Below are 15,205 nucleotides of genomic sequence, written 5' to 3' on the forward strand. Positions count from 1 at the left end.
GAGGGAAGAAGGGGAAGCCTAAGTGGAAAATTCAGTTGGAATTGAAGATCATTTTTTGGGGGGAGACGAGCAACTTGAAAAACCTAAGGCAAGGTCAGCTAAAGAACAAACAGGTCAAAAGCAGCCTGGAAGCAAGATACGATTTGGAAAACAAGGAGATTGCAGTAGTAATTGAAGAGCTGAAGCAGAGGGTTGTTGCAGTTGCTGAAAAGATTAAAAGATATGAAAATCGAGTAACTCAGTTCAAGGAAAACTCACAGTTCAGAGCAAATCAGCATCAGTTTTAGAAGAGCTTAGAAAGTGGAGATGGAGTAACAACAAATAAAAAGCTGGATAAGGAGAAAGCTCTTAAATTCTGGAAGAACTTGTGGGAAAACAGCAAGAAGCACAACAGAAATGCAAAATGGATCAAACAGGTTAAGGAGTCTATTAAGGTGCATAAAATGGAATATGTGAAAATAAAAAAGAAATGGTGCAAAGGCAGTCAAGAAAAGTGAAGAATTGGAGTGCACATGGACCAGTTGAGCTACATGGCTTCTGGTTAAAGGCACTTACAAATGTGCATGAACGATTGGCAGCCCAAATGAAACAGATCTTTTAAAAAAATGATAATGGATGACAACTAGAAGGAGATTTTTGATCCAAAAAGATAAAGAAAGAGGAAAGGACCCTGGAAACCATAGGCCAATCACCTGCTTGCTAACAACACACAAGCTCCTTATTCACATCACTGCAAATCAAATTTAGGGATACTTGAAAAGAAATGACTTGCTTCCTATAGAACAGAAAGGATGCTGCAAAAATTCAAGAGGAACAAAGGATCAACTGCTGATTGACAAGTTAATCCTAAAGAATTCAAAGAAAAGATGAACAAACATGTTCATGGCTTGGATAGAATATAAGAAAGCATTTGATTCAGTTCTCCACAGCTGGATCAAGAAATGCCTGAAAATCTTTGGCATCAGCAGCAACATACAAAAATTTATGGAAACTTCAATGACCTTCTGGAAAACGAAGAAGACCTCCAATGTCCCGTCCAACTCTGCTATTCTAAGATATTCCTTTTATTTAAACCAAAAGGAAAAGGAAAGCCACAAAAGTGGCAAAAGTGATAAAGGGTGGAAACAAAAAGGGTGGAGAGGGTGGAAGCAATTATAGAATAAATGGAAGGAAGGGGAAGAAACAGTGGAGAGAAAATACACAAGATCTCCCTCTATTCTAAGGTATTTGTTCAATAGGAGTTAAAGTTTAACTATTGTTACTAAATAAATAAAATAAGTATGAATAAACAGGTTGCTGACTCTCCACAGTACCAAGGTAATCATTTTGAAAGCAGGCAGAACCCCATCCAGGTCAGAGTCATCATGGGACAGTGTTGACAATGCCCAGTGTTGAGGCTGAAACTTGTGGAAGAACTTAAAAGGATTTTTTACAAAATCATCATGTTCCCCAGGAGCCTTTCCTCTAAAGGAAATTGGGAGAAGCAATAATGAATTTGCCTTTCTCAAGGTGAGGAATCGGGGAATGGAAATCATTCCTAGAAAAGACATTGGAGCAGGTAAACTCAATCACCAGAATCCTGGAAATGCTGACAATTACCTTTTCAGTTGGTGGGTTGGAGGTTTTGAGAATGAAAATTCATACAATCGAGCTACGATTCCAGACATTATTCCAGTAAGCCAGTAGTCTCCTGGCTTGTAGTAATTGAACCATTCCTTTTCTTCTATTATAACCTTAAATGGGCATTTCACCAGCATACTGGCACAGGGTATTTGAGACAGAAGCTGAAGCAGAAAAAGCTGTATATGCATCAGCAACATTTGACATAGACTGCAAAGATACTTCCTATAGTTCTTTCTTCAGCACAGAGTTAAATCTCAGAGTCTACAATTACAGGGAAGACAGTCCACTTTGCCCTCAGATTTGGAAGTTTTAGTTGCAATTTCAGATTGCTACAGCATTTGCCCAGCTTTACACCAACCTCTGCTCTCATCACAGAAGGAGGCTGTTACAAATCAGAGTATCAGGTGCTGTCTATCCTATTTGTTGTCACATTGATTGGCAACTAATTGTGGTGGTGGAAATTCCAAAGGAGAATAAATAATACATGCTTGTAAAAATTAGAAGGGGAATTGGGAATGAGCATTGCCACAAAAGTGTGCAGTTGGAGAAAAGAGTTTTATTTGACTCAGGAGAATAATCCTAATTTGAAAATCAAGAAAGGATCAATTCGGGGAAGTTTGCTTGTTTTCTTAGTCTGAAAACTTATTCTTGAGATTCTAAAGCTTCAAATGTGGAAAAACAGTTCAGTATTCTTAAACTAGGCAATGAGCCACTATATTTCCTTCTTATTCTATCTCACGTGGATGAGGTTAGATCAATGGTTAGATCAGAGGTGGTATTCAGCTGGTTCAGACCGGTTTAGGCAAACCTCTCAATGTTCCCTCTAATTTTTTTTCAGTGTGGGCGGAAAAGTATAGTGTTTGAGCAGCACATTTTCATGCCTGAGTCCCAACCATTCTAGTTTAAACTTCCAGCTGCACTTTTTCTTCGTAACAACATTTACTCCAGCTTTACGTTTTGACATCAGCACTGACTGATGATGTACCTATAGGGTTAGGGTTTATCAATTATTACAATTATCTTTTCAAATTCATTTTGGATTAAATAAAAAAGAGCTTTGAAATGAATATATAAATGGCACTTAATACCACTAGTATTAAAATAGTAAATGTTTGATATACTTCATTTTAATGAATTTCACTTGATATACTTCATTTTAATGAGTTAACATTCAATTGCAAAAGTTGTCTATACACTGTATGCTTCTGTGAATGTATTATATGCAATTTGCTATTTTAAATGAGTAAAATTATTAAAATCACCATAATTAAAGTCTCATTCACATCTAAGAGTTTTTTTCCATCATTAATTTGTAAACTCAAGGATTTATTGCCTGCATGTTCAACAATGCTTGTTGATTGTTTAAAAATTTGTGGGAATTTGCTCCTCTCTGTACAGAGGGTTTCAGTAACCTACTACTACTGCAAAACTAATTTCTAAACTGTATACTACTTGCAAATATAAATAGATTGTTAAAATGGCTCTACCATAACCAAATAAGAGAAAAAAACACCTTCCTTTTGTTTATAAAGTAGTGATTTTAGTTTGCTCTATGGAAGTCACTATTTTAAACTGACAGATAGGAAGTTTAATTAGATTAAAAGCAAAAATATTCTCAATGACTTTGAAAATCCCAATGAGTTATCAAATATAGGTACTCCTTCGTTACAACGTGGGACTGGACTTTTTATTACTCAGCAATGTGGTCACAAAGCTGATGTCGTGTCATGATTCATGTGGCCGGGCTCTCTCGCCTCTTTCCAACTCCAAGGGCATCAATCATGTTAGCCAAGGGATCTGCAAAGCTGGCTCTTTTAAGACTGGTGGACTTCAACTTCCAGAATTTTGAGAGTTGAAGTCCACCAGTCTTAAAACAGCCAACTTTGCAGACCCCTGTGTTAGCCCAAAGCCTGGTGCTGAGCTTTGCTCCCCCATTGGTGGAGCCCCGAGAAGCGAGGATGGAGAAAAAGAGCTGAAAAGAGCTACATTTTTGCTAAATGTAACCAGGGAGAGCCAGCCCAGGCAATAGAAAATTAGCCGATCTCGCAGCAGGTCTGAAGGGGGGGCGCAAAACTCCAGGCAGGGCTCTCTGACTGTTCTAATTCCCCATGAAAATGTACTGCAGTAGAAAAGGTTTAGCTGGAGGAGGTTTTGATTGCGATCACTCTGTAGTTCATGTCCAGATACCTAATGTGCCTCACGTGCCTCTGCGCGGCAATTAGAAACTACTGCACGGGGTATTGCAGCCATGTGAGCGGCCGCGCAAGCGCGCACCTTAGAGGGAACAGTGCCGGCTCTATGCTGTCTTATTTAGCCATAATTTTTAAGGCATGTGCGTGAGGAAAGCACATGCATGGAACGTCGTGCACATGTGTGGAAGGTGCATATGCTCACAAAGCGAGCATGCACACACAGGGCGAACTGGTGGTAAATTTATGTGAAACCCACCTGTGGGTTCAATACTCCAGATAAGAAATATTGAATAATCTATTGGAGGCCTTTGTTAAATGTCTTATATCTTTCAGAATGTGGAAGATTACCTGTCTTCATGGTTACAAAGAAGATCTGGTCAAAATTTCCAGGGGCATTAATCTTACAAATAGCTTGTTACCGACTTCTTTATGAAGTGGTGATATTTCCTGTCTCTTACATAGGAGACCTAATAGGGAACCAGGAGATGATGCTATAGAAGTACCAAATTACAATGGCTGAAGGTGAAGGGCTAAATAAAATCTGAGGAGCTGAGCCCAGGGCCATTGCTAACAGCCGAGGTGGCGCAGTGGTTAGGGTGCAGTACTGCAGGCCACTTTAGCTGACTGTGATCTGCAGTTCAGTGGTTCAAATCTCACCGGTTCAAGGTCGACTCAGCCTTCCATCCTTCCAAGGTGGGTGAAATATGACCCGGACTGTGGGGGCAAGTTGCTGACTCAATTTGCTAAGAAATTTGTAATAAAGGCAGTAGTTGTGGTTATGGATAAAGCTATGACAAAAAGAGTCAGGATGATCCCCAGAATTTCTTTATAAGATAAGAAAATTATAATTTTAGAGACACATTTATTTTGCTTCTTATTGGGAATACGGAACATCTGGACACTTTTCATAATGAACCGTGATGAACTAGGGTCTTGAAGCCGTTAGGGACTGGATGAGGGCTAACAAGCTTGTACTCAACCCAAAGAAGACCGAGTGGCTGTTGTGTTTCCCTCCCAATAATTTGGCTAGTGCTCTATCACTCAGGCTGGGGGGCCAAACTTTATACCCCTCAGACACGGTTCGCAACTTGGGAGTCCTCCTGGACCCACAGCTGACCTTCAACCACCATCTGACGGCTGTGACCAGGGGGGCATTTTCCCAGGTTCGCCTGGTGCACCAGTTGCGACCCTACCTGAACCGGGAGGCTCTCACAACAGTCACTCGGGCCCTTGTGACCTCTAGGCTGGAATACTGCAACGTGCTCTACATGGGGCTGCCCTTGAAGAGCACCCGGCGACTTCAGCTAGTCCAGAATGCGGCTGCGCAAGTGATCGTGGGTGCACCTCGGTTCGCCCACATAACACCTATCCTCCGCGAGCTGCGCTGGCTACCTGTTGATCTCCGGGTGCGCTTCAAGGTGCTACTTACCACCCATAAAGCCCTTCATGGTAGTGGATCTGCGTACTTGAGAGACCGCCTCCTGCCAATTACCTCCTTACAACCTATTAGATCGCACAGATTAGGCCTCCTCCGAGTTCCATCCGCCAGTCAGTGTCGACTGGCAACTACACGGAGGAGAGCCTTTTCAGTAGTAGCTCCGACCCTTTGGAACGATCTCCCCGTGGAGATTCGTACCCTCACCACCGTCCAGACCTTCCGCACAGCCCTCAAGACCTGGCTATCCCGTCAGGCCTGGGGATAAAGATCGTAATCCGTCCCCACCCGAATGATGAATGTTGTGTACTATTTTTACTTATGTATTGTTTTATGTTTTACTGTCTTGTACTCCCCTCCCTATATATTGTAAGCCGCCCTGAGTCCCCTCAGGGAAAAGGGCGGCCTATAAATAGTAAAACCATAAAACCATAATGGGCTGCATCTGAAAAACACAAGCAACCCACAAACCCCACAATTTTGTAATGTGGTATAGATGTAACCTTAAAGATTTATTTTAAAGGTTGTCTCATTGTCATACTGCCTGGTCTTTTCTTTGTTTTTTAAAATATAATTTGTATTATGCATTTTTCTTTATTATATATCATGTTTCCATTTCTGCAATGACAGGCTATGGTCGTTATCAAGTCTCTTTTAAATATATATATAGTATTATGCACTATAATTATAACCATTATACTCATAGTCATACAATGTAGTCTCTTTTAAATATACAGAATATTCAATGTTATAGTTATAACCATTAATCTCATCGTTATACCATAACACTCTATACACTTATCACTCTATTTCCGTGATGGTAAATCTATGGCATGCGTGCGATAGGTGGCACACAGAGGCATTTATGAGGGCACACGAAGCATTGCCCTGGCAGCTCCAGCACACATGTGTGCTGGCCAGCTGATTTTGGTCTTGATTTTCACCCTCTGGAGGCTTTAGGGAAGCTTTCTGATGCCTCCAGAGGGAGAAAAACTGCCCAATGCGCAAATTGGATGTTTGGGAATGGTTGCCCGTTGATCCGTCTTTCTCAGGCTTTTTCTTTTCAGGATTCTTTTCACTTATATTTAGGTCTTACGCTTCTAGTTGTTCTTATCTCTGTCTGTCCTTTCTGTCCTTTTGCACCTTCTCATTCTGCCCACTCCTTTTCCCACCCTCACTCTTTCTTCTTGACCTAAAAAATTTTCTTCTACTTCTACAATTCTTACAATTAATCCAAGGTATCTACCCTAATTTTTTTATCTTGCCAGATAACCAGAATTCCTTCTGGTATCAGCCAATTGAACATCACATTATATTTAATCAGTTGTGCTGAATTGATATTGTCTCCTCCGCTCTCCTCTTCTCTCTAACTCTCCTAGGTATTTGTTTTAAGATCAGAATTTCTCTCCCTTTGTACTCCATAGGCTCATCTCTAGTTCTTTTCTATATTTCATCTCTCAGCATCTTCTTGGTTTGGGGGTGTGGGGAAACCACCATTACTACCGGACTGGTCCAGTATGCCAGATTTTCACTACCTCTTCTGGCATACCGGACAGGACCGGAAGGAACCCACCTCTGGTTCAATGTACTTGTCATCTCTGATAATCAAAAAGTACTTCTCCAAAATAGCAAACACAGTAATTATTTTTACACAGTTTAAAATTATTTCCTAGACTCCCTAGTGTATCACCTTCAACTCTCTAATATTATAGTAGTAAAAATATCAGTAAAGATAAGCCCACAATCTCAAAAGTCTCTCTCTCTCTCTCTCTCTCTCTCTCTCTCTCTCTCTCTCTCTCTCTCTCTCTCTCTCTCTCTCTCTCTCTCTCTCTTATATATATATATATATATATATATATATATATATCACTACTCCTGGAAACACCAAACCTGAAGTAGTCAGCAGCAGCCTGAAGATGACGAATGTGACTTCGTCAAAACGTCGCCAAGACATCTCCAATTCTACGTGGGAGAAAACCCGAACAACTAGAGACCTACATATATATATATATATATATATATATATATATATATATATATATATATATATATATATATATATATATATATATATATATATATATATATATATATATATATATATATATATATATATATATATATATATATATATATATATATATATATATATACACACATACATACATACATACATACATACATACATACATACATATATATGTTATATTTATGCTGATAAATAAATAAAGGGAGACTAGTATAGATCTATTTCAAGCTATTTAGCTCTCATCAGCTAGCCATACCCTATGTTGGGAATCGAACCATACCCTATGTTGGGAATAGATCTATACTAGTCTCCCTTTGTTTATTTATCAGCATAAATATAACAAATGTAACAAAAAGGCAATAGTAAAAAATATTGGGTTTCTGTCTGGATGGTCTCTTGTGACAAGCCGAAGACAGAGAGTGGAAGTGTGACCTTCCTCCCATATTTGGGCATACCAGGGGTTGTGACTTTAAATATATATATATTTAAAGCTATATATTAAATATATATATTTAAAGTTAGCTTCCTCCCATAATTGGGGCTTACCAGGGGTTGTGACACTAATATATACCTTCTTCCATGGCTTCAGCTGATAAGGAGGAGACCTGTGGCTTGATGGCTAAGACGTTTGCCTAAGATGCAATACAGCACAGGTTCGAATCACAGTAAGGGTGTGGCTAGCTGATGAGAGCTAAATAGCTTGAAATAGATCTATACTAGTCTCCCTTTATTTATTTAACAGCACAAATAAAAAAACACAAATATAACAAAAGGCAACAGTAAAAATATTGGGTTTCTGTCGTGATGGACTCTTGTGACGAGCCGATTGACAGATGTTGGAAGCAGTTAGCTTCCTCCCATAATTGGGGCTTACCAGGGGTTGTGACACTAATATATACCTTCTTCCCTGGCTTCAGCTGATAAGGAGGAGACCTGTGGCTTGATGGCTAAGACGTTTGCCTAAGATGCAATACAGCACAGGTTCGAATCCCAGTAAGGGTGGGGCTAGCTGATGAGAGCTAAATAGCTTGAAATAGATCTATACTAGTCACCCTTTATTTATTTATCAGCACAAACACACACACACACACACACACACACACACACACACACACACACACATATATACACACACACACATTACAACATTAATGATTAATAATTAAGTATTACTCATTAATAATGAATTACTCATATATCTTAAGAGTAAGCGCTTCCTCCATTTCTTCTTCATTCAGCAGTCAAATTTATAATCCACATTAAATTTATCCACACCGTTACTATTGTAGTCCTTTGGGAGTCTTTTTGCAAATTAGAGTTCATAATCCATTGCGGCCCCAAAACCCATCAGCTCCCTAAGCTTTTCCCCCAAATAATATTATAGATAGATGTATAGTTTCTAAGTTCACCAAGAATGTTTTTCCCCTTTTTTTCACTTTTCCACATTTAAATTGGAAGAGTATTTATAAATATTGCATCAGTCACTTCCCTTTTGTATGCACTTTTCTGGTCAGTATAGATGGTGATCTTGTTCTTTTTTAAAAGCTGGAAAGGCTTCTCCTTAAGTGTTTGAAATCCAACATCAGTCCAAGAACACTAATAGAAAGCATATTCCTAGCAGTCTTTAATTTTTTTAAAGTTTTTTCAAAAAACTTAGTCTAAGTTTTTTCTAGCACAGTCTCCGTTTCTTTTTATAGTTGCTCTGTTAATCTTTTCCAGATATTTGAATAGCTCTGAAAGCTTAGTTGCTGCTACTCTTGTGGAGCGAAAATCCTGCTCCACCCCCTTTTTTTGTTTCCCACTTTCACAGTTTTCTAGTGCTATAACAGGGTAAATTCATTTGCAGAAGATTAGACATTTCTCACCCAGGGCAGCCATGTTGCTCTTTGATTTTTATCTTTCTGTCTCTCACCAAGCTGTCAGAGCTTTGGGTTGGCCATGATGACCATCTTCTCTCCAGTTGGCTCTAAGGTGTTTCTCTATGTTCTATCAGGAGATTGCTTTTCTCCGTATAGTCTTTGGAGCTTCCCCTCTACCTTTACTAACCTCCCCCCCCGGGGGAGGGGGGTTAAAGTTGCTCTGAAGTGCATGTTGATATTTCATCTATTCTTAAGATATAGAATGTTATCTGTTTCTCTGTTTTTCTCTTTCCTGGTCTCTCCCATGTATCTATGTATCTCATTTATCTAACTATGAGTGATCTAACATTATCCAGCCAGAAGAGATCAATCAAATATATACAGTATTTAAAATTAAATATTTTTGGAAACAAAGTCAGAACATCATCCCAGAAAATAATATACAACACCAGCACACCAATACATAGTAACAAAAACCACGCACCATGATTAGCAATAGTCTTTGATTTAATATAAAGCCTTATCAGAACATCTCTGATCAGAGTTTATCTGGCCTGGCTTTAGAAATTTTATTAATTTCATTGACGATTATTATAATTTAATATGAATTCAGAATTCACATTGAAGGATGCGGTTATTTCAAATTGTTTGAGTTGTTTAAGCAATTTTTTACTGAATTATTATAATTCAAAATTCATATGGAATGAAGAAAGATAAGCACCAACACAGAAAACATTTCTTCAAACTATGTGATTTAATGCTGGATGTAAACTGAACAAAAATAAAACCCAATGTAAGGAGCCTTAGTGAGTTTTCATCATCAGATGTCCTTTGGTGTTCAGGGCAGGTCTCAGGATAATAATGTAGCATTTGGGGATAAAGATGCAGCCCAGTAAACCCAAGCTGGAGGCCAGGATGGAGAAAATCTGCACGGCCACCATATATTTCCCTTTGGTGCTCAGGTAGGTGGGGACGAAGGAGATCCAAACACTGCAAAAAACCAACATGCTGAAGGTGATCAGTTTGGCTTCATTGAAGGTCCCTGGCAGCTTTCGAGCCAGAAATGCCACAAAGAAGCAAATGGCAGCCAGCAAACCCATGTAGCCAAGAGCACAGTAGAACATGGTGACAGAGCCTTCATTGCATTGCAGCAGTATCTGTCCTGGTTGGGAATGAAAGTCAGAATCTGGGAATGGGGCAAAGAATCCCAGCCACATGATGCAGATGCATACTTGAATACCAGAGCAGGATAAAACAATAGAGTTGGCCAGACTCTTCCCCAGCCATTTCCTCATGACACTGCCTGGTTTCGTGGCCAAAAATGCAACTACCACCATAATCGTCTTTGCCAGCAAGGAAGAGACGGCAACTGAGAAAACAAAACTGAAGGTGACTTGCCGAAGAAGGCAAGTCACTTTCTTGGGATGACCAATAAACAGAAGTGGGGTCAAGAAAGCAAGCAAGAGGGAGATCAGAAGAATGTAGGTGAGGTCCCAGTTGTTAGCTTTGACTATGGGAGTTTCTCGGTATTTAATGAAGATCCCCAGAATAAAGGCAGTGGTTAGGGTCAAACCAATGGCAAAGAAAGCCAGGATGAATCCCAACAATTCATCGTAAGATAAGAAGCTTATATTTTTGGGGACACACTGATCTCGCTTCTTATTGGAATACTGGTCATCTGGACACTTTTCACAATGGGCTGCATCTGGAAAAAATTGGTTAGCATGTATCTATTTCTGCAACTGTAGCAGCATGAAAACCACATCAGAAATAAATTACTTCATTTTCAAGGAATAAAATAATATTTCTGCCCAGGGATATTCATATTACACAACATTAGCTAATAGAATCAACACTTTTGAAAGACTGAAGATGAATGTTATTATCAGCTCTCCAAACTTTTTTCCTAAAACCAAGCAAGTCAATAGATATCAGCAATATTTCATTATTTATTTTAATGCTCACATCATCATCCAAATTTGCTGATAGTGCCCAATCTTTGAAAAGGTTGTGGATTCCTTTAAGAAATGTAATGTTTATCTTGCTACTTGATCAAATACACCCAAAAAGCAATAGAGAATTTTGATTAAATCCTAATTTCTTTTGTTATTTTGGGAGCCACCTACTGTACCTTCTAGCACAGAGTATGTTCCTTCCATACACAGAGAACAGTCGTAGCAGCAAACTGGTGCACCTTCCCTCACAAGCTTGGCATAACCTGGGGAGCAACTTTCTGTACATCTTGAATAAGGCACCATCTAAACATAAATAGAAAGATTATTTCAGGGCAATGTATGATTTCGGAGGGTTTACTGAAATCAACTGCTTCCAGAAGCCCAGGAGCACATTTTGCAAAATCAGTCAAGAACTTTAATTACTCTACTTGCAAGAGGCAAATGAAAGGCCATTCTCTTTTTCTATCAATCTCCATTGTAGATCCCAAAAGAGACTTTCTGCCTTATTCTTTCTTCCGAAGGAATGTACCTCCATTGAAAAAAAATGTTTCTTCTTAGGGCATGTATGAGAATTCATCAATGATTTATGTATATGTATATGTATATTTATATGTATGTGTACGTCTACGTGTACATATGTGTGTGTGTGTGTGTGTGTGTGTGTGTGTATATATATATATATATATATATATATATATATATATATATATGTACGTACGTACGTACGTACGTACGTACGTACGTACGTACGTACGTACATACATACATACATACATACATACATACATACATACATACATATATATATATATATATATATATATGATTTTTTACAACCCCTGGTAAGCAAGCCCCAATTATGGGAGGAAGCTAACTGCTTCCATCATCTGTCAATCGGCTCGTCACAAGAGTCCATCACGACAGAAACCCAATATTTTTACTGTTGCCTTTGTTATATTTGTGTTTTTTTATTTGTGCTGATAAATAAATAAACGGAGACTAGTATAGATCTATTTCAAGCTATTTAGCTCTCATCAGCTAGCCATACCCTTACTGGGATTTGAACCTGGGCTATATTACATCCTAGGCAAACTTCTTAGCCATTAGGCCACAGGCTCTTATCGGTCATCAGCGAAGCCAGGGTGAAAGGTATCTATTAGATTTTTTACAACCCCTGGTAAGCCCCAATTATGGGAGGAAGCTAAATGCTTCCATCATCTGTCTATCGGCTCGTCACAAGAGTCCATCATGACAGAAACCCAATATTTTTACTGTTGCCTTTGTTATATTTGTGTTTTTTTATTTGTGCTGATAAATAAATAAAGGGAGACTAGTATAGATCTATTTCAAGCTATATAGCTCTCATCAGCTACCCTTCCCAGTAAGTTGTCTGTGTGTGCTTTAGATAAATAGATAGTGTGCAAGATGAATAGAAGAGCAAAATCCAAGCAGCCTCAACTACATTGTTAAATAATGTTGGCCATTGGATGGTGCTTTGATTGACAGAAATCTTCACTTCCGAGGAGGCTTGTCTTTCTACATATCCAATTTTCACCGCCGCATCTGATTTGTTCAAAAGTGATGTCCACTGCATAATATCAAAGTCACCAACAGGAACTCCATTTTCTTCCAAAGAAATCCCATCTCTGGAAATATTGTGATGTTGGAAGTTTCTCAGGAACCTATGAAGCTGCAGAAACATAGAAAACAACATGACAATTTGACAATTTGAGACTTTATATAATGTTTTTCTTGCTATTATTCTGGAATGGAGGTTCTCTGAATAATTCAACCTCTGAGTTAAGCATATTACAAAAAATTGTTGGCTACAACATCTTATCTGTCAACGACTTCCTCAGCTTGAACCTCAATAATAAACAGAGAAGCAATCGATACAAACTCAAGGTAAACAGCTCCAAACTCAATTGCAGAAACTATGACTTCAGCAACAGAGTGGTCTTTGTTGTTATATCCTCAAACCTTCACAGCTTCCACCTTAAACTGTCTAATGTGGACCTCACCGCATTCCAAAAATTGTCCATAAAGTTTGGGTGCATAAGCACACCAGTGTGCCTACCATCCCTGTCCTACTGTCCCCATTTATTTGTATTCATTTCTTTCATTCATATCCATGTTCAGATCCAAATCTGCTATCTTGTACAGGTTTGACAATAAAAAAGAATGAATGAATAAATAAAAAATGAATAATAAATTAAACACTCTTGAAAACATGGGATAGATAACACCACCATCAAGTGACTTTGTAACTGGCTGACAAATTACATTCAACATGTAGTCCTCTGGGGAACCTCATCCACTTGGAGGAAGTAAGGAATGGGATACCCCAAGCTTCCATTTTAGGCCCAGCACTCTTCAATATCTTCAAAAAAGATCAAGGCGAGGGAATTGAAGGTGAACTCATCAAATTTGCATACAACACTAAGCTGGCAGGAATAGACAACACCCCAGAAGACAAGCTCAAGATCCAAAAAGAATAATATAACATATTGAAATATTGAATAATTAAATAATGGAAGATTATAACTTAACATAAATATGTGTATTATTATTAGAACTATATAAGTTTTTGAAATTATAACAAATATGATTATCACTATTCTATTGGTGGTAAAAGGAACAATACCCAGAACATGATTATTGGCATAAAAATAACATATTGAAATATCGAATAACTAAATAATGAAAGATTATAATTCAACAAAATATGTGTATTATTACAGGAGCTATATAAGATTGCCAACTGTAGCAACTATGATGAATATTATTTTATTTGTACCAAAATGTAAGACACTCAGGTGCCACACTGTTCACACATTGATATGTTTGTAATAAATTAAAACATAAAAAAACATGGGGGGAAAATTAGAGTAAGTTTAATGTCAGTGTTCCAAGTAATATTCCAATATCCCATATTACAGGACTCTGAGGCAAGCAGGTTCCTGAAATATCAGTTTTATTGGACATATCATATCAACATACAGGCTGGTGAAAACTGAACTCTAACAGCTCCTGCAGTTTTCATCTAATTAAAATTAAAAGTTTTCCTCCCCTTTCCAAACAATCAGTCACATGGTCCAATCAAGGTATCATTTAGTTGCCTGGTAACAAGACCCATCCTCCCTCCAGCCATCGGTGGGAATGCCCTTGGTTACAAGGAGAAAATATTTTGTTTTGGCTACAAACCCCCACCTATATCCACCACCACCACCACCCCGCTTATCCCTCGACTCAAGTGTGGCAACACTGAACCTTCAAAATGGCCTCAGTCAGGCCAGCTTCAGGGTTGACACTCCCTCTCAAATACCACAAATTGAGCAACTGGTCTTTGGAATATCTCACCTCTTTCTACATGTAATTTAATATTCAGCAATTGGAAATGGAGAATCAATGGAACCTCAAAGGAGGAGACTTACCTGCCATGGCTGTACAATCTGGGGTGATTGATGGTATCCATCCCACATTCTCCTGTTACTCCATTGGGAGGAAGAGGCAGCACTGAGGACCCAGGCCACAATTTGAATTATTTGGGAAATACTGGAGGAATCCTGAGACATGATTCTTGCAATCACATCATGGGGTGGAAATTCCCAGTTCTCCTTTTCTCTGCATTTCTTCCAAACTTTCTTAGATAAAAGAGGGCTTGAATAGGAACATTGGAATGCTTCCTTTTCATACAATGTGCCCATAGAGGAATAAAAATTAAAGTCATAATACTGAGCCCTTCTCTTTGTCTGGATGTGGAATGAAAACAAAGCATATTTATTTTGGAGATCAACCGAGACGTCAAAAATATTTACACTTAAAGCTGTCAAAGTTGTTGCAATCCACACCCTTCCTACAACGGGTGTATTCGTCTTATCAATTATTTGTATTATTACTGCTAACATTCCTGAGGCCTGAGAATCCAGTTGGCATACTATAATTTTTATTTGACTCTTGATAAGCGAATAGAACATTTTTCTCTTTTCTTGAATGACAGTTTCTCCAGCACTTGTCTTCAGATTTGCTTCTGGGACAGTTCCTGAGAGGACAATGCAAATGACATTTTTTAGAGCAAGAATTTCCAAGCGTCTTTTGAATTTTTCTCCTTT

General features: G+C 38.5%; 1 protein-coding gene across 1 annotated transcript; it reads right to left on the reverse strand.

Moving 5' to 3' along the window:
• Positions 1–9,941: 9,941 nt before the first annotated feature.
• LOC148047770 (vomeronasal type-2 receptor 26-like) lies at positions 9,942–14,668 on the reverse strand. The gene is made up of 4 exons (XM_087708145.1): positions 14,528–14,668; positions 12,634–12,783; positions 11,265–11,396; positions 9,942–10,868 (listed from the first exon to the last, which is right to left on the reverse strand). The coding sequence occupies exons 1-4, from the start codon at positions 14,666–14,668 to the stop codon at positions 9,942–9,944; spliced, it is 1,350 nt and encodes a 449-aa protein (XP_087564271.1).
• Positions 14,669–15,205: the final 537 nt, after the last annotated feature.

The sequence above is a fragment of the Thamnophis sirtalis genome, unplaced genomic scaffold, assembly GCF_051295495.1.
Source record: "Thamnophis sirtalis isolate CommonGarterSnake01/CBP01778 unplaced genomic scaffold, rThaSir2_p1.2 scaffold_3, whole genome shotgun sequence".
NCBI classification, from domain to species: domain Eukaryota; kingdom Metazoa; phylum Chordata; class Lepidosauria; order Squamata; family Natricidae; genus Thamnophis; species Thamnophis sirtalis.

What these genes read in the sequence shown, in the direction of transcription:
- LOC148047770 (XM_087708145.1), bottom strand. Translation starts at nt 14,668, where the DNA reads ATGTCTCAGGATTCCTCCAGTATTTCCCAAATAATTCAAATTGTGGCC. An exon ending in AGATTGTACAGCCATGGCAG is followed by an intron (nt 12,784 to 14,527) that starts GTAAGTCTCCTC and finishes ATGTTTCTGCAG; the next exon opens with CTTCATAGGTTCCTGAGAAA. An exon ending in CGGCGGTGAAAATTGGATAT is followed by an intron (nt 11,397 to 12,633) that starts GTAGAAAGACAA and finishes ATTTATGTTTAG; the next exon opens with ATGGTGCCTTATTCAAGATG.